Consider the following 13,748-nt stretch of genomic DNA (forward strand, 5'->3'; position numbering starts at 1 on the left):
CCACTCTGTGCCACTCCACTCTGTGCCACTCCACTCTATGCCACTCCACTCTATGCCACTCTACTTTGCAACGCTGCACTCTATGCCTCTACTCTATGCCACTGAACTCTACTCTGCACCACTCCACTGTACCTTGCACCACTCCAGTTAGCCACTTCACTCTACTCTTAAACTATCTACTCTCTTCCACTGCACTCTACCACTGCACTCTATGCTACTCTGCGCCAATCGATTCCACACCACTGTAATCTACGCCCCACCACTCTATGCCACTCTACTCTGTTGTGCACCACTCTACTCTTTGCCACTCTACTCTAAACCACTGCACTTTATGCTAATGCACACCATGCCAACTACGCTGCATCACTGTACTCTACACCACTGTACTCTGCAACAATCACTCTGAGCCAATACTCTCTACTCTATACCACTCTACTCTACACCACTGCAGTCTACGCCACTGCACTCTACTCTGCACCACTCCACTCTCCCGTCACACCATTTCACTCTACTCTGAAACAATCTACTCTGCACCGCCCCACTCTGCGCAACGGCACTCTACCCTGCACAACTCCATTCTGTGCCACTTCACCGTACTCTGCAAGACTGCACTCTCTGCCACTGAACTCCACGCCACTCTACTCTGCGCACTGAACTCTACTCTGCACCACTCTTCTGCGCTCTGTCAGTACACCACTACACTCTATACCACTCTACTCTGCATTGCTCTACTCTACGCCACTGCACTCTATGCCAATCTACTCTAACCCACTCTAATCTACTCTGCACCACTGCTATTTACGCCACTTCACTCTACGCCTCTCTACTCTACTGTGCAACACTGTACTCTGTCAATGCACTCTTTCACCACTGCACTCTTTCACCATTCAAGTGTGCACTATATGCCACTGCACACCATTGAGCTCTACACTCTACCCTACTTTATTCTGCACCACTGCACTCTATGCCATTCTGTCACTGCCCTGTACACCACTTTTTACAAAACCAAGGCGCTCTACGCCACTGCACTCTACGCCAATCTACTCTGCACCACTGTTCTTTATGCTACTTCACTCTAGGCCACATTACTTCACTCTGATACACTCCAGTCTATGACACTCTACTTCATGATACTCCACTCTGACACTCTACTCCACTCTATGCCTCTATACACTACTCCACTCTACGATGCTATACGTGACTCCCTCTGCCACTTTATTCCACTCTATCCTATGACACACTACTCCACCCCCATTACTCCTCTGACATTCTATGCTACTGTAGTCTGCAACACTCCACTCTACTGCCTCTACTCCATTATTTGCCACTCCACTCTGACACTCCACTCTGACACACTACCCAATGAAAACCAGCTCTACAACACTCCACTCCACTCTACGCCCTTCCACTCCGACACTCTTCTCCCTCCATGACAGTGTGTGTTTTCCCACTGAATATGCCATCTCCAATAAAGATGGTTATGTGGCAAGTGTGGAGTCGTGTGGCCAGGATGTCAACCGGTTGTTTTTTGTGGTGCATCACTGTTAGGTGACCTCTAGGGGGCGCTAGGACGCAGCATGTGCATTTCTGGGCCCAGATCAGACATCCAAGTGGCCATAAACAGTGCTCATGCTATCTCTATGCTGCATCCATCTTTTCCCATATTTAAAGGGGTGTGGTATGTACCCGTATCCGCCGCACAGTGTTGACCATATGAACCACACTTAGATCATTGCACAAGTAGGTTATGAACTGAATAACGGGAAGTAGAAGAGGGCCGCTCCTACCACAGACGGGTGATGAGTTAACACAGCATTTCACAACCCTGGTTGGTAGGTGCAGCGACTATGACGTTTTGACAAGGACTCTGCCTCTGGGCTTTTTGAGTAACTTTTAGAGCTGTGGTTCAGTCGCTGCTGCTTGTGCTCCGCCAGGTACCAGCTGGTAATTAATAGGCGCGCTCCAATCGGAAGTGCGTCCGTGGAAGGCGGGCTCTTCCTGAGTGCCATGGGGCAAGGATGAAAGGGCCAGCAGTTTACACAAGGCACGATTTATCTAACGGAATCTGCAACCTCTGGGAGCAAGAGATGCATCTGGGAATTAATGGGCGCGTTCGCTTCTTGTTTAAAGTCTAACATCTCAGAGGGCGCAGTGAGTCCGAGTGCGTGATTTAAACCCTTGCAGCCGAAGGCAGCCCTTGCTTCCAGAAGCGGTGCAACCCCGGCCATGCCTCACTGCATTTTGAAACCTCTGGCTTGCCCAACCCCTGCGGTGTGCCCTGCAGCGGGCCCGCTCTGGCACTATTTCCCATTTTAGAAGCCTTCCTCTCTGGGCGCAGCAGATCATACGAGTGCTTTAGAGGTGCGTCGGCGTGTGATGGAGGAATCGGCCGCGGGCTGAGAGCGTGACCTCGGCGGCTGCGGACAGCTCTCAAGGCCAAGGCCGACTTCACACGGGCGCCCGGGGCGTGTGAGAGAAGAGTGGGCCGATGGGAGGCTGTAAGTATGGCAGGCGCCTCACAGCCCTCCTGGGTGTCAATCACTAGGCGCTGCTGACACTTGTGCTCATGATGGACCGAGCATCACTTTTGTGCTCGGTTTGTATTTCAATAGGAACTCATTTTTTAAAATGTAATCATTTATTTTTCTGTAATGCTAACGCCGATATTTGCTTCTTGGTAGGTTTTACAAACAGCATATCATTGTGCCAAAAACGAGGAAGTGAGGGAGCAGGAGGAGAGATCAGTAAAATACAACCGTGGTTTTTAAATATGTTTGGTACATCGTGTGTGCTGTGATAATTCTGCCCATGTTCCCATGGAGCTATGGGGCCCTCAGAAGCAGTGGGTGTAGTTTGTCATGTTGTGGTGTAATTGTGCATTTATTTGAAGCAGTGGTCGTAGTGCATAAAAAGAAGTATGGAAACTGTGTTGCTGCACGCAAGGGGGCGGTGTGAGTGAGCATGTGGGCGTGGCATAACAACAAAATATGCTATAACTTTTTCAGTCTTTCACCTTCCGTTAACTAGATATAAAATAACACACGGTTTAAATGAAAATTAATAAATTAATCTTTGGGAAATGCAACTATCGTACATTATGAAACCTCTGTTAGTTAATGCACTGCACCAAATCCTGTTTGGTGCAGTGGAGACTAGTGGCTGTGGTATGTTTAGTGCTATTAGGCCCCAGTCTGTGACAGAAAGCACAATGAGCATGCAAGTAGGGTGACCAACTGGCATTGGTGCAAATTCAGGACGGTGAGTGTAAAAATTCAGGACAAAGGGTCAATATTCAGGACACAAATTCAGGACAAAACTTCAGGACAATAGATAAGTTTTACAGACACATCTGAGGTGGTCGTGTAATAGTATATAAGTAAGCCCACATATTCAACCATTTGCAAACCTATCCATCATGTATCCTTCCATCTATTATTTCACTCATCCATCCTTACACTCATCCATCCATCCATCATCCATCCACCCTTTCACCCTATCCATCTGTACACTCATCTATCCACTCTTCTATCCATCCATCCATTCACTCATCCATCCAGCCATTTACCCTTTCACCCATCCAGTCATCCTTTCACTTAATCATCCATCTATCCACCCAGTCACTCATCCTTCCACCCATCCACCCTTTCAGTCATCCATCCATCTTCCCTTTCTCTCTCTCTCCATCGACCCTTTCACTTAGCCATCCTTCCTTCCTTCCATCCATCCACCCATGCATCCATCTACTCATCCACTCATGAATCCATCCACTGACCCTATCTCTCATCCATCCTTTCTCTCATCCATCTATCCTTTCACTCCTTCACTCATCTATTCATCCTTTTGTCCATCTACCCTCCCTTTCACTCACTCATCCATCCTTACATCCACCCTTTCACTCATCCGTCCATCCATTCACCCTTGCACTTATCAATTCATCAATCCATCCATCATTTCGCTCATCCACCCACTCACTCACTATCCACCTTTTCACTCATCCATCCTTTCACTCATCCATCCTTTCACTCATCCATCCACCCTTTTGCCCATCCAGCTACCCTTCCACCCATACAGCCAACTATTTACCTTTTCTCTCATCCATCCTTCCACTCACTCATCAATCCATCCATCCATCCACTCTCATTCTCCATCTATTCAAGCTTTCATTCATCCCTTCACCCTTTCACTAATTCATCCAGCCATCCACCCATCCCTTCACTTACTCACTCGCCCACCTTTTCATATTAATTTTGAGCTGAGCCTTTTTGAGAAGAGGCCCATCAAGAACTTCACCCTCGCTGCAGGAGCCATTCCAGGACTGGGGCAGAAGCCACCCAGGGCGGAGACAGGATCCACCACAGGGGGGGGACAGGAGCCATCAAAGGCGGGGGGGACAGGATCCACCACAGAGGGGACAGGAGCCATCAAATGCGGGGGGGGGCAGGAGTCACCACATGGGGGGACAGGAGCCATCACTGGGGGGAGGGGGGGGGGGCAGAAGCCATCACAAGAGGGGGAACAGGATCCACCAGGGTGGGCACAGGGGTGGGCATGCAGTATTCTAGTATCATCATGGTCTGTTCCAGGGTGGGGTAGGGCTCCTCACCCCCCTCCTGGACAAGACAAAGAGAAGACAGGCTCCCTTTCCAAAATGTTAGTTTTGCCATCCCCCGCTGTGATGTACAGTACTTAAAGGAGATACTCCAAGAGAACTGATTTAACTGATTGTCCTCCATACTTTGTTAATCAGTGTGGGTGCGATTGTGCCATTTCTTTATTTTATTACATTATAGACTGCATGTTTGCAGAACCGAGGTTTACTTACAATTTAGTGACAGTAATTAAGCTCTGTGAAGAGAACCATGTGCTGCCTCGGTGTAATCAGGGCCAGTTCTAGGATGTTTGGGGCCCTGGGCAGGAAGGGAATGTGTGAGGCCCCTCTAAATTGCAGAGACATGGCGCATTCAGGGCTGTCTGCATCTGAATAGATGCCCCTGCGCCTGAAGCTGCAGCCCCTCCCTCTCAGTCACCCTCAAGCACCTCTTAACAGCTCATCAAGGGCTTGAAGGTGTGAGGGTTGCCATCCCGCTGTGCCTCTCCAATGCTGCTGGGTATCTGAGCTTTGGTACTGCATCGGAGTCTGTTACACCCGACCTCAACAGCATCGGAGTCAAGAAGGGAGGTGGGTGGAAGCTGTGTCGGCTTAGGGTGGTGCGACCGGTGCCCGGTTAAAATTACGGACAAATGGCGTCCGTTAAAGAATCCTTCACGGACAACGGACAGACGGCCGAAATTACGGACTGTCCGTGAAATTTACGGACGGTTGGTCACCCTACATGCAAGTCATTATTTTAATCTTGCATTACACACAGTATGATAGGCCGCTACAGAATGTGCAAAAAGATTTAAGATAAAAAGTGTTTCCAAAAATATAGATTTTTTGCAGGCTATACATAGGGCTGTTTTTCAAGTTATTGTCTTTTAAAAGCACACAATTCATAGCTTAGCTGGTAGCTCCCCTACAATAACCCGCAGAAAGAATGATTGTGTGTCACCAGGAAGCTTCAAGTTATTCCATCAATTGAAGCCATTACCGGCTACCAGGCACCCTCTACGTTTGTAAATTAACCAGTTGTGCACATTTACTCTTCTTTCAGGCAAGCAGGCACCCTGGCAAGAAGGCTTGTTTAGCTAGTTGCTCCTCCCCTGGTTTCACAGAACGGGAGGCTCCCTGAATGACACTTGAGGTGAAGCATTTCAGCTGGCGGAATTATCCGTCCTGGTACAGTTGACTTATGACAAAAAGTAGGGTAACTGTTTCCCTAAAATTAAGACATATGGGCACATTGTGTACCTCGTATCCGCCCCCCACTTCGACTACTGATCTGAAGAGAGTGTTTCTTCCTCCAAAACATGGTGCAAACTTTTAACCTGGCATATTGGCCTCTTGGGGACATGTTTCAGCATCGGTTGCTCATTTGCCTGGGTCCTCCGTCAGCTGGGCAAGCTGTTCCTCAAGCCTCTTGTATACTTGCACAATTAAAACTAGACTTCCTGGTGACAGTGAGTTCATTCTGCATGCCCAGCACAGTGCTGGATGCATTTGTGTCGATCAGGGAGATGCCACCTGCGCATTGTTAGGCTTGGCAGTGATTATATACCTCCACAGTCTGTAGGAGTCTGCTGAGCTCTGACTTGCGCACTCTGCAATGTTGTTACTACTCATGTTTGTATTTTTCATGCAACAGAACCAATAAATAGAAGTTTAAATTACATTGAAATTAGACGTTCTGCAATTCTGTCAGTTCATTGCAGGTGTCCCACCCATCTCCCTTTTCCTTGAGAACTTCGCTAGTCATCAAGCTAGTTCCTTCAGACAAGGCAGCTTTTAATCTATCACCGAAGACTCTGTCAGCATTGGTAGTGGATGAGCAGTCTGTTATCCTAGAGCTGCGTCAATTGCCACATTGAGATGCGCTTCAGGCCCTTAGCAGATCTGACCTGGTAGTGAAAATATATTTTCCCTGAAAAACCGGTATGATCCACGAATGGCGAGCATTGAGGCAGATCGGCTATGCTGAGCTTTCTCATCATCTTAGGAACTTTCCTGCTAGCTGTATCTATGAGCTTAAATTAGGAAAAGGTCCGGCAAACCATGGCTAGGTTTATTTCTCTCCAGTAGGAATTTCTTCTAGCATTTTGTTCACAGATTAGCGATGAACCTGGGGGGTGGAGGGGTTTAAATTTACACCTTTTACATTGATTGCAAGTACCCCCTGTCAAGAACAGAATGAGGGGGGTGCTACAGAGTGTGTTCTATGGTTTCTGATTCAAAATGCAGTGGATTCCCTTTTTTGTTTGAAGAGATCCAAAATATGCTATCAACCTCCATCTTACTTTCACCCCTCCTCTATTCATGGTACTTCTATGTCAAGACAGATAATTCATCTTCGTCTCCCAACCTGGGAACTGGAAATTTCAGTTTCTAGAAGAAAACCGTAGACCGAGATTTGGTAACAACCGTACAGCCATGTAAGTGTGCAACAAAGCCCGTATCCCATGCTTGGCATCAGGCATTTATTCACTTATGGTGCATTTCAGAAATCTTAAACCCACTGATGAAAAGTGTCGTGTTTTATGGGACGCTTTGTTGCTGGAGCTGAGAATCTCTTCTTTGAGGGTGCAGTTAGTGCCAGTTGGGTGTTCAGAGCTCCCTTTCCTGCTTTAAATGATCTGCTTGTTTTCACGTTTCTCCCGTCTCACCAGTTATCCCTTGGGGAATGTTCCTCCAAAGGTTCTCCCCCCAAAATCTTTATTTGTGACGGGCAGTCTCAGTTGACAGATGTTCAGGAGAGTTGGCTACCTCATCTGCTGAACTGAGATTTTTGCCAGAAGGGTCTGGCTTTATGTCCTGCCTCATCTTTTGTTCTGCAGGTGGTGTTGCATCTTCATTCCTGTGAGGATAATATCTCTCCTCATCTCATGATAACGTCCTTCATTCCATGAAAGTGACCAAACAAGTGAAATTTTTAAAGGAAGGACAGTTTATTTTAGGATTTCCGATTCATTGTTCTTGTCCGATGGTCCAGGCTGGAGGGTGAAGAAACCTTTGGTTGGTGCACTGCATAGGTGGGTGTGTCTGGTTGCTTCTTAGCCATATGAGAAGGAACAAGTTGATGCATCATCTGGCATTCTCCATCGGTTCACCAAAGAATGTCTATTTCATGAACCTAAAGTTAGGGTGTCCCCCTATTAGACATTTGTAGGACACTGTGCTTCTCCTAACACATTTATTTCACATTATGGACAGCTTGTGGAACCTTGTTTGTGTGCTGCTGCACATATCTCTGCAAACTGCTCAGCCTGTGACGAGGAAGATTGGCAAAATGCTTGTGACCTTATTAAGTATCAGCCATCTCCATTCGGCTTAATCTTATTTGCCTTCACCACGGCCCTGTGATCGCCTTCACCCTCTGCGGATTTCTTGCCAAGTTTGACTTTTCGGGTAAAACATGGTTATGGTAGAGGGCACATCATTATGGGTGGAGATATAGTTCTATTAATGCTATGTCCACTGGGCGAGGGAGCCCTAAAGTTCTAAAACAGTTTTTCAGAGTAAGCAATGGAAGCGCCTGTCCTGGAAGTCAGAGGGGACCCCCTACCCTCCCCCAAACTATTAGGACTCAGTGTAATGAAGATAACCAGTAAGAAGTCCCAGCATTTACTCTGCTCCAACATAATTGAGCGAATGTTTCTCTATAGGTGGTGCTTATGGCATCATTTTGCCTAATACCTGGGGCAATCTACGTATTTTATAACAATGGTGAAAATGGGGGAGAAATACCATTAATTTTTTTACTGAATACAATTGGACAGATTTTACCTCAAACTAAAGTTTTGCCCTAGAGTTATGTTTACATATTAATAAATGGAGTGGTTACACATTTGTGCTGTTTTCAAATGTCAAAGATGGGACAAAGTCCTGGTAATATCTGTTTATTATAGTTTTTAGATAAGCAGCAACAATGGCTGAAAATAATTTGTATAATAAAGACAATGCATGGACTTTGTTTTCTTTCAGTGAAAAAAAAAGCATACGTAATGAGCAATAGCTGGGTCGCCTAGTTTTTGCACAGATTTCATAATCTATTTCATCCATTTTAACCATGCTGCAAAAATATTTATGTAAAACGTGCTATAGTATAAGCAATACATGTGGTATGAAATGAAATTTTAATTTTTTTTAATTTTGCCCCACTGGAAATTTTACGTAATATGACCATGAGAATTACATATATTGCAACACACGCTGCCTCGGTTTGCTCCACTGTCAGGAGAAACCAGAGTTCCTTATAATTGCACTTTGCGTACAAGTGGTCAATAATGGATTAGTATTTCCTTGCTTCCTCAAAGAAGACACAAGGAAATTTTATTTCATTTTCTTTTTTTAAAGAACAAGATGTATTTGAATATGGGTTGTTGTTAGAGCTTTGAAATCAATAATATCTGTTGAAGCACGCATCTTTCTTATTAAATCTTGTTTGACGTATTGCTTTCCAACATGTCTACAACAGGTTGTAAACAAGTAGTGACCATGCCAATAGGCATGATGTTGGAGGCAAGACATTTGGCTTTGTCAGTGCTTGTTTTGTCAAGCTGTATGCATATTTTTGTTGTTTTTTTTGTACATATTTTTGTTGGGAAGGCTGCTTGGCCTTCGTCAATCTAAAACAAGAAGTGGCTAAATAAAAAAACATGCATTGCCATCGTAGTCCTGCTCACATATAGGAACTATTTGGTGTGTTGATGCACGTCTGGCGAAGGACGTAAAACATTCACTCACAGTGATCTTGGCCCATAGCTAAGGTGGGCTGACCCACTGCCCCGTGCTCTATATTGTAGTGGCCAGAAGAGAAATGTGAAGTGCACAATGACAGTCCAATGAATGACGCTGGCTGGCTGAAAGCTCATATTAGTAAGTTCAGGATAGATAAAATTGTAGCAAAATCCAAATCCAAGTCTTTTGGTTAATGCCAGACTTAAAAAAGCAAAAATAGAACAGGGATGGTGTGAAAAGCACGTTTGAACTAGTGTGCCTTCATTCAGTAAGCAGTTCAAAGCAAGTTCACAGCAGCCTTAAGCTGGCTGGATCTGCTCAGTGGAGAGTTTCCAGGGTAAACATGTCTGACTTAAGTCGGACATGTTTACCCAGTGGAGCATATACCGGCTGCCCTGCGTTACTACTTTCCATCACTGTTGACGCACAGTAGGCTGGCCGTGACTTTATAAGCTGACCGAAGACCTGCTGAAGACCCAGTGTACGGAAAGCATTTAATGCATGTAAAATATTACATATATTAGGGATATATTGACTTTCCCATGCTCGTTGGTAGGTCAGACCTCTGCTATCATGCTCTTGGATTGCCTGAACATTACAGATTTGAGTTATTTATATAGTGTTATGAGGGTATTTTGGCATTGCTGAAAAATTGGTTTGATATGATAAAATGGCATATAATATTGGAATAAATATGTTTTGGGAAATTGGTGAAAAACTGAAAAATGTGTTCTTGATCCATTGTGTTCAAGGAGAGAGAATCCCATAGTTTATGGGTTGATACTGAAACTGTGATAATTGGCGCTTCTCAATGCAACTATCAATTTGTAGGTGTTGAATAGGATGGACGGGGTGCGGCTGGGAAATATGCCTGAGCTTTTTAATCACTACAGTTGGTGGTATGAAGGAATGTAAGGCTTTCTGTGACATGCAGATTCATAACCTTTTGTAGCTGACAAGTTTTCAGTTTGCTTATGAGTGACATTTCTAGTTTTTTTCTATGTTTCTGTGTAAAATTGCCATTTCTATGCATTAAGTGTGACACTTTGAGTGACTTTTTATTGCGGGTCTCACAAGCAAAGAATGTGAGAAACCACCCCATTTTGTAGAGTAACTGTCTACAAATGGCCACATCCACCTTCAAATGTTTAAGCAAGATTACTAACTTATTTCTTTGAATCCAGAGTGGTCTTGGCTGACAATTCAAGACCGGCCGAGGAGTCGGTTACACAAGACACTGCCGATTGGCAGCTCACCCCCTCCAAAACCACGCCTCCCACACTCAGTTAAACATACTGACTGATGGGAACGTATAATGTAGGGGGTGGGACTCCAAGACGTCTGCCTATGTGGCAACATTATGGAATGGCTAGGGAGGCGAGCTTCCCTTTACAGCTGCTAATTGGCCCCATAGCGTGTGCTACCTACAACCCTAATAGGCTTTCAAGAACCAGCAGAGCAGAGCATATTCTAGTTTCACTTTTTAACATTTCAAGAATGTGGTGAAGACAAAAAACACACGACTAGCTGAAGGTGTTACCTGCGGCCAAATAAATCTCTATAATGTGGAAGGCTAGCATTAATGTAGGAAGAACGGCAAAAGCCGGCACCACACTATAAAGCATTATTTATATTTAAAGAGCACTTTTAATGCTGCCTAGAGAAATGTAACACAAGCCGGGTGGACAAACAGCAATAGAATATCAAATAGTGAATGAAAACATCTAGAACCTGCTAATTGTGCTTTTGTTACATACTGTAATTATGTAGCTTAAAATAGTTTACTGACAGCATTCAATTGTTGTCAGAACTTAGATATATAGTCATGCTCATAGGAATTATGCGACAAGGGAGGACCCCATATTGTGGTAGGGTTGACAAAATTATGCGTCAAAAAGAGGCGAATTATAAGGCATATTGACGCAGATTTTCTGATGGTATTACTTCATTATGTTGTAATTTTTAGGCCGAGCCTTGGCAGCACAGACGCTGCTCTGCGAGGCATGCTGTATTCAGGTATGGACTTGAAGCTCCGCCCATATATTTCATTGGCCTGGGTCATTGTCCTTTGGAAACTGTGGCTTTTCATTGGTCAAGAGGCTTAGTAGTCCCTCCTTAGTATTGCCTTTCCTCATTTTCTAACCTCCCATGAGGACACCTCCTGTTACATATGTTGTTATCGGTAGCTTTAATTACAGCCTCCCAGCACTATTTGCTTAAACGGCCTCTAAGCACTATTTGCTTAAATGGTTTTCTCCTGCCTGCTGTTGCAGGCAGGACATACGCTCCCACAATGCTTTTTTTTTTTAATAGCACGGCAATCCACGCTTATACAGTGGCGGCCATGCATATGGTTTATTTGCGGTGCCGAATGCAGCCGCATTTTTAAATTTTACTATTTATTAACTTTGTTTTCAAACTGCCCATTGCCGCAGTTTCACTTTACTGGTGGCGCACCCCTTTCCTTAGACGCGGCTCATCTAAGGAGAGGGGCGCAGATGACATTAAAGTGAAAGCACCGCATGGGCGTTTTAACAAACAAGCATTTACAATGTAATAGGTGTCGAATTTACTAGAGTTTCGTAAATGCGAGACCTATTGCATTGCAAATGCTTGTTACACATGGTAACACTGTATGGGCGAAGATTTCACCTCATTAGTACCAGTTTAACAACCAAATACAGAAACAGGCAACTGAAGGATGATCAGGTAACCTTTCAATCAATCAATCGGTATTTGTATTGCATGCTATTCACCACAGGGGTATCGTGGCGCTGTGCAACCTTTGCCAAGGTCCTGCCACTGTACGTGAATACGGCATCTCGTTTTTAGTAACTTGTGATCCGTTTGAGGAAGAAATATTTTTTTTGTTAAAATCCACAGCTTATGCAGCAGATGATGGATTATGTGGTAAATGCAGCAAACCCAAAATTAAGCAGAAAAAAAAGCAGTGGCGGCTGATTCGCATCATTCCAGTGGCCCTGTATATAGTCGACTTTACGGCGTGTAGGACTACCTGAAGTGCTGTGTACACTGGCACTGAATCAAGTTATGAAAGTGTATCCGGAAGTTGATGAATGGAGGGAGCGTGCAATTTCCATCTCTCCAACGGTGAACCTGACGCCACTCTGAATCATAGTGACAGTGAAGTCATTTTTGCACAAGTAATTCTTAAGGTGTTTACTCACTGTGAAATGCTGAAGTAGAGCCAGTTCAGCTCTTCCAGGTGGGAAATAGCATAGAATGTAAATTGTTGCACAGAGTGAGTTGGAACAGCAGCTCACTATTTCACACTTGGTGGGAACAGGGGAGAAAGGGGTTGCAAGTCACACATTGTGTCTTTCCCAAAAAATGATTTCTATCCCCCATTCTCTGGTGGGATTTTTTAGGATTTTGTTGTATGTTGCAATCACAGAGAGCTATCTCGTTATAATGCCAGAATAACGCGTAGGTTGTCATCTCTAGCCAGTGTGAAAATACAGGATGTTGTTATTAGAAGTGTTGTTGGTTTGGAATCTCCCGAACCGTTCTACAGTGGGGACACGTGGTTGCATCCAGACAAAGGGAGCATACAGGTGTCCGAGGGCTGAGATCATGCCATAGGAAGTAGACAAACCTTTTCAGTTGAGCAAGCACATTAACACTTTCGTGTTTCACGAGGCAAAATGTGAAAGAGAGGCTCAAAACCTCAGAGGCGGGCCCTTCTCTTAGTCATTTGTGAGCATGAACAGAAAAATATGGCTGAAGCAAGTTACAGTACACTAAAAAAAAAACTTGACACATCTGTTGGCTTATTTAGACTGTATTCGAAATGGTGTGAACAGTTCTCCTAAGAGGTGTTTTGTTGTATCGTGATGTGTGGATATGGTGTGGGTCAGTGCTTTTGTGGGCATGCTGATGCTCATTTAAGTGGTACGTACACATGAGCAGTGTTCAATATGTGGGTTGTGTTCGATGTGTGTACGTGTTGTCATTTAGTGGAAAGTGTGTTCACGGTACTTTAACACCCAACTATGTGGTGTATCTCTGCTGTTTTGATTGTTTATAAAGAGTTCTGCCTAATGCATTCTATAGGATGTTGCCTTGGTGTTAAGTGCTGTTGGGTTACTATATTAACTATTTCAGACTTATGTTAGCAGTGCTTGGTGTGCTATAATAACAGGTCTTCAGCCTTTCGTATACCTGTGATATGTACATAATTAAACCTGCAAAATAAGGACCTAAGAGGAAACAAATTCTCAGATGCAATTATTGGGGCTTAACCTAGGAATTGGCTCAAGTGCAAAAGATAACAGTGGTACATACATGTTTCAAGCTATGTTAAACTTTCTGGACAGAGACATCTGTTCTGGTCATTTCATGTAGCTGTTTTACTGGAAGATGCGTGGCTGTCAGAAATAAAATGTTTATTAGC

General features: G+C 44.5%; 1 protein-coding gene across 2 annotated transcripts in view; it reads left to right on the plus strand.

The window, feature by feature from the left end:
• FGD4 (FYVE, RhoGEF and PH domain containing 4) overlaps nucleotides 1-13,748 on the plus strand; it is a 597,812-nt gene that overhangs the window by 196,581 nt on the left and 387,483 nt on the right. Inside the window, exon 1 of one of the 2 annotated variants that reach the window (XM_085652400.1) lies at nucleotides 2,349-2,498. The exons of the other annotated variant lie outside the window; for it this stretch is intronic. Coding sequence (XP_085508526.1) covers nucleotides 2,489-2,498 — 10 coding nt within the window. The 5' untranslated portion in view covers nucleotides 2,349-2,488. Of the gene's footprint in view, nucleotides 1-2,348; nucleotides 2,499-13,748 lie in introns of those variants that run through there. 2 annotated transcript variants of the gene reach the window in all.

Source organism: Triturus cristatus, chromosome 4_1 (assembly GCF_964204655.1).
Source record: "Triturus cristatus chromosome 4_1, aTriCri1.1, whole genome shotgun sequence".
NCBI lineage: Eukaryota > Metazoa > Chordata > Amphibia > Caudata > Salamandridae > Triturus > Triturus cristatus.